Source organism: Gavialis gangeticus, unplaced genomic scaffold, assembly GCF_001723915.1.
Source record: "Gavialis gangeticus isolate Ggan-Ray unplaced genomic scaffold, GavGan_comp1, whole genome shotgun sequence".
NCBI lineage: Eukaryota > Metazoa > Chordata > Crocodylia > Gavialidae > Gavialis > Gavialis gangeticus.
This window is the reverse complement of record NW_017729032.1, coordinates 52,550,223-52,556,204: the sequence shown is the minus strand read 5'-3', so window position 1 is coordinate 52,556,204 and position 5,982 is coordinate 52,550,223. Positions and strand designations below refer to the sequence as shown.

The 5,982-nt window shown below is 42.2% G+C and overlaps 1 protein-coding gene across 2 annotated transcripts in view; it reads left to right on the top strand.

Moving 5' to 3' along the window:
- LOC109303209 (probable tRNA methyltransferase 9-like protein) overlaps positions 1-5,650 on the top strand; it is a 31,838-nt gene extending 26,188 nt beyond the window's left edge. For both annotated transcript variants that reach the window (XM_019525366.1, XM_019525365.1), the window contains exon 4: positions 4,441-5,650. In XM_019525366.1, coding sequence (XP_019380911.1) covers positions 4,441-5,477 — 1,037 coding nt within the window. In that variant the 3' untranslated portion in view covers positions 5,478-5,650. The remainder of the gene's footprint in view (positions 1-4,440) is intronic.
- The last annotated feature ends 332 nt before the right edge of the window (positions 5,651-5,982 follow it).

Genomic DNA, 5,982 nt, shown 5'->3' with positions numbered 1-5,982 from the left:
CCCCCAATGGAGATCAAAGGGTCTAAAAAAAAAGGATATGTCTGGGGAAAACCCAGATGTATGGTAAACCCCATTTTAGCCTATTGCTGAAGGGTGCCAGTGGTGTTATTTACAGCAGTCCTGAAGTCTAAGAGAGTAAGGAATTAGGCTCAATGTTATTAATTTGATGCTAATGGAGAGTGAATTCATGCCCTAAATGAATAATTTGTACATCAGTGCCAACCAAGTTAAAAAGGAAAGCAGTTTTGTCTTTGAAACGGTACCTTATTGTAAATTAGCTGATACTCGGCTGTAACTTCTCCATATAACAATACTATGTTCAGAGAAAGGGTGAAATAAATTTCCATCAACAGCATTAGATGGCTATAAGTGTAATTGTAATCTTTGCCTGATTAGCTTTGGTTAAAAATAAAAATGCACAATAAGTCTCACGAGGCTGTATGATTTAAATGTAGACTGATGTTACCCCAGGAAAACATTTTCTCTTCATTTCCTTAGGTTATCTTCTTTTAAATATAATGCATCACCCGGAGTGTTTAGAACTGCTTCAAAAAAAAAATACTGAACCAGCACTGAACTTTTTCTAAGCATGCTGAAGTTAATAAACTCTAATTCTCTTAAAGCTACTAAAAGCTTTTTGTAATTAAAATGGATGTAATCTTTCAACATTGGATTCTGCTATTGCTATAGGACTTGAATGCATTTGCAATTGATTTCTGTTTTTTCTCAAAACCAGAGAAACATACAGGGCATGTCTACACGTTCCCATATGACAACATTGCTATGGTGCTGTGCTTTAGTACATCCTTTTGGAAGTACTAAGGTATGGCACAGTAACTGCCTGTACTGAGCCGTGTGTATGGCACATGGTTAGATTTTGCCGCTACTTCACTGTAGTAGTGCACTAAAACAGGGAGTACACTGCTACAGCGAAGGAGCTGCTGATCACATGCAGACTCATGCGATCGCTATATTGCTGTAGCATGTCATATGGCAACCTAGCACATCGCTGCACTGACACAGGGTAACATGTAGATGCACCCACACAGTAGCTGAATAACTAGATGTTGAAAGAATCTGTTTCTTGAATGATTGCCTTTTGATCCTTACATTTACTGCTTCTGAAGCAGTGTTTTCCTCTGCTTGCGTAATTCCATGCTGCTATTCTTTTAGTTATAGAAGTGCCTGCAACAGACGTTATGTTACATTATGTTAATGCTACTTGCATTTTGCCTATTTATATATCTGGAAGAGGAGGAACTTTATTTTCAATGAGAGCTATTATTGCTACCTGGACACCACCAACTCTGCAGTAGCTTGAGCAAAAGCTTCTTTATCACTGCAATTTGAATACAATTGCATAAGAATAGCTGCAGTAATGGGTGTGAACATTTCCACAAAAGAAAAATACAAGGAAAGAGTTGGATAAAAATAATTAGCAACAATCATTTAGCTCTGGAGACTGAAGTGGTTTTGCTTCTGAAGACCTTGCATAGTCATGGACAAATGTTTTGCAGTCATTTTGACTTCTGTCCTCTCTTCTTATATCCAGACTCATCAAATACTATTACTCCTTCTTCAAAATCTTTAATGTGTTTCTAACTCTAGTGCTAAAACTGATGATCACTCCATAGTCATATCTCACCTGAATTGCAACTAGGTTGTACATCAAAGTTACCAGCAGTCCACTAAATTCTGAATTCCCTGCTGTGTATCAGAATCTGATCTCATTCATTATCCAATATGGAATAACTCCATAATTATAATTATATAATTAAGATCTCAAACCTTTACCAAATGCTGAGACTTGCTTGCCCTTCTCTAGGCAAAATTCTTAATGTTATCAGAGCCAAATCCTGAACTCAGCTCTGACTTAAGCAAGATTTTGTATGCTTCTTTAGAAGCCTTGCTTGAGTTAGATTACAGAATTTGGATGCCAGAGTAAGAGTTGTTTACTTCAATCTTCTATACATAGTTATACATAACATATATTTCTGTAATGGGGAGCCTGTAGATGTGGGGTCAGTTATACTGTGCACATTCAGTATGCAATTTCCAAATGGCCATGTCAATTTGATTTCCAAATCAATTTTCAATTTGATTAATTAAAACTAATTTATTTCCAAATCGATCAAAGCTAATATCCTCAGCATGGACATAGTAATAGTCCTTACTAAATTTAATCTCTCAGAGCTCTTTTTTTGTTGTTGTTAATAGCTAATTAAAACTTGCGTGAAAGATTTTTGTAATGGGGAAAGGTACTTTTCTTCTCTCATAACATAAATATGGATGAAGGAATTTCCCTCCTTTAGTAAATAAGAATACTTCTCTAAAGTTATTAAAGTTTTTATTTAAATATCTGTGAGTTAACACAACTAAATAACTGGTAGCTGCCTATGGAGACTTTAACAACTATGTCAGTGTTTTAAATTTTCCCGAGACAAATGGTGACTCAATCTCCAAACCAAATCCTGGCACTGAAGGCTTCACCTAGTTAATCCAGCTGTAAATGGTTACCCAGTCATTTAGGCAGGGGAGTCAAAGATAGCCAGATACAATACTAGCCACCTCACTACCTTGTGTAGCTATAGAAACTAAACCATATAAGCCCAATTGGCTGTTAGACACTGATGGACTTTTGCTGTTTTCTAAAAAATTGCTGTTCAAATGCTTAAGGCAGTTGCTATTTAACAGGTGTCCATATCAAAGTCTTTAGCAGGATGGTATGGGTAAAATTTCTCATCCTTAGAAGAACTCCCTTTAGGCCAGAGTAGAACCATGCTTGCAGGGAGAAAAGGAAAAGGAGAAGGTTGCCAGAGCCATACTGTAGCAGGGCACTAAGGTGCCTGCTACTGACAACAGTATTACGAGCTCAGCTGCCAATCACCAGGGCAGCACAGGTGCAGGTTGCTGGGGCAACCAGTCTGGTCAGCTGACCAGAAGGGGGCAGGGCGTGGCCTGGCCTTTATAAACAGCCAGGCTGAGGCCGGAAGGGCAGTTCCCTTCTGGCAGCTGTGAAGGAGAGAGCTCTGCCAGGAGTAGGCAGAGTTGGGAAGCCTGATGACCTGAGCAGCTCCTGAGTGAGGATACCAGGCAGAGGAGCCCTGGCAGGGATGGAAATAGTGATGAGCCAGAGAGCTTAGGGTTTACGTTTTGAGCCAGGAGGCTTTGTTTGAGTTACAGCCAAGTGGCTTATGGTTTTGGTTATTTGTTATGACTGGAGGACTGGGTGAGGCTGTAGGGGTTGGAGGAGGCCTCATGGGAGCTCCCCAGTAGTAGGGGGGTTCCTGGCGCTGTAGAGGGTGCTGCGTTTTGGGGTGTCCTGACCCCGGCCCCAGTGTGGGCAGCTTCGGGAGGAGCCCAGTGTGGACGCAAACAAGAGGCCCCAGTGGGGCACAGGACCCAGAAAAGGGGTCTGGGGGCCAGGTAGGGCTGAGGCCGCCTGAGCCCCAATTGTGGGAAAGCCCCAGTGGAGCGTAGGACCCTGAAAGGGGGTCTGGGGGCCAGGTAAGGCCAAAGCCACCTGAGCCCTATTTTGGAAAGCCCCAGTGAGGCGGAGGACCTGGAAAGGGGGTATGAGGGCCAAGTAAGGCTGAGGCTGCCTGAGCCCTATTGAGCAAGGCCCCAGTGTGGGTGTGATGATGGAGACAGGCCCCAGTGTGGACGTGAGCACAAGCAAGGCCCCAGTGGGGCAGTGTTGTGCAGGAAGAGCCCCAGGGAGGGCGTGAGTGCGAGCAGAGCCCCAGGGAGGGTGAGAGTATCGTGTAGAGCCCCAGGGCGGGCGCACGGGATGAGAGGCCCCAGGAGAGGGCGAGTACACTGAGAGGCCCCAGGAGAGGGCGAGTATGAATAACTGACTCAACAACGTCCGGGACACCTGAGAGGCTTGGGGCGTGGTATAAGGGGTGGTAGGAGCCACGCACAGCCCATAAGGCGGGGGCACAAGATCGACCTACGGGGGACAAGGGCCAGGGTAAATATGAGCACCATGGCCAAGGGGTAAAGGAAAGGCAGCCTCCCTTACAATACTTTCACCATCAAAGACGTGGTGGGCAAGAATGAGGGTGCTTGACACACAACTTGGCATGGTAGGGGGCGCCAGGAGAGATCACGGCCTCTCCTGGGTCCCCACCCTGTGACACATACCTTCGTTATGACTAAATGGGACTTCAGCATTGATTATTGCCAATCGCAAACCTGCTATTAGCACAGGCATTCACATTTTAATTCTATTGATTGTGCTTATAAAATAAATTAATCTGTTCTGTACTCTTCACACATTGGGGAAAGTAGTACAGCAGTGTATAAGACAATAGAAGATAAATTAATTTTTCCTAGGATTCGAGCCAGTTATTGCCAATGTGTCTGAACCAGTATTCTCCCTTGTGCTCTGTATTCCATACTGCCCCGAGGGATATTTATTCTCCTTATCTGTTCCAGTTGTCCACCATTTTTCAACAAAGGAGAGGCGCGTACGAGCAATAAAGGAGATGGCTCGTATCTTGAGAATAGGAGGCCAGATAATGATATACGTGTGGGCAATGGAGCAGAACCGGCGAAAATTTGAAAAGCAAGATATCTTTGTTCCTTGGAATCCATCACCTCCTTCCTGCGCATCGGGTAACCCTTGTTCACGTGGAATATGGAAACTGATTAATCAGAAGGACAAAAAGCTGGCCTTGAACCAGCACTCCCACAAGTCAGATGGGCCTTTGGAAGCACACATGAAAGCAAGGAGTTCATCCTATGAGGGGGAGAAGGAAATCATGTGCACATTGTTTGAAAAATCCCTGAGATGGTCTCTAGTCTCAGAATCACTTGGTTCAGCATTAGACTTCAGTAATCAGTGGCACCAAGGAGAGATTTGCACATACTGCACTTACAATTTTCAGCTGAATGAGCCAGATGGAAAAACGGATTTTGAACAAACAAGGCAAAGTAGCTTTATGAAGCATATTTCCAACTTGCTTCCAAGCTGCAGACAGATTTCTGAAGATAATGCTTTTGAAGTGGCCGTGGAACCAGGGCCACTTATGTCATATCACTCTGCGGCCTTCAAAAGTTGTTCAGAATTAAGCCAGGACACTAAGCAGCTTCCAGTAGCTGCAGATATAATTCATGATGGCAGCAGAGTGTGTTTACCTGACCTGGTTTCCCACAACAAAGACCCAGCTGTCAGACAGCAACTTAAAATAGATCACCACTCAAAACAAGTAGCTTTTTGCAGACCCCAAAACAAAAGCAAAATAAGCAGTTCTTTGGAGGGAACAGGTAAAGAGGATACAATAAGCACACACAACAAACAGCAGCAAATAAGCTCAAATGGGGCTTGTCTTAGGTATTACCATGTCTTTAAAAAAGGGGAGTTGGCTGAACTGATAGAACATCAGGTTCCTGAGTTACGTATTATTCATTCATACTTTGACCATGCAAACTGGTGCGTAATTGCAGAAAAGACACCTGGGTGGAACATTTAGCAGATGATTTTGAAAGACACAAAGGGCAGTAGGTAACTGACTTATTGAAAGTCAATAGGAGTTCAGTACCTTTGAAAACCTTATACTAAATCCTTTTATTCTCATTGCTTTTATGCTCTAACTTTATTTCTTTTACTCTGTGAGTTCCACAGTCATGTATCTTGTCAAAAACATTTTACTTAAATATTTTCTTTTTTGGAAAATAGTCTCCCATCATCCCAGCTTTTTTTTTTTTTTTTTTTTTTTTTTTAATCAATAACTGTCAGTTTTGTTTTCAAATAGTTAAAATGAATTTAGAAGTTCTCCCTGTTGGGATATTTTTATGTAGATGTTAAAGATCGCTATTCATTTGTAATAATATAATTATAATATCTTTAATGCCTGTTCATATATTTAAAATGTGCTGTGTATTGGGGTTTGAAATAATGTAAAGATAACACTAGAAGGATTCACTGTTTTTATTACAGTCTACCTGTCAGCCCATATGAAACCTCCAGTTATGCTA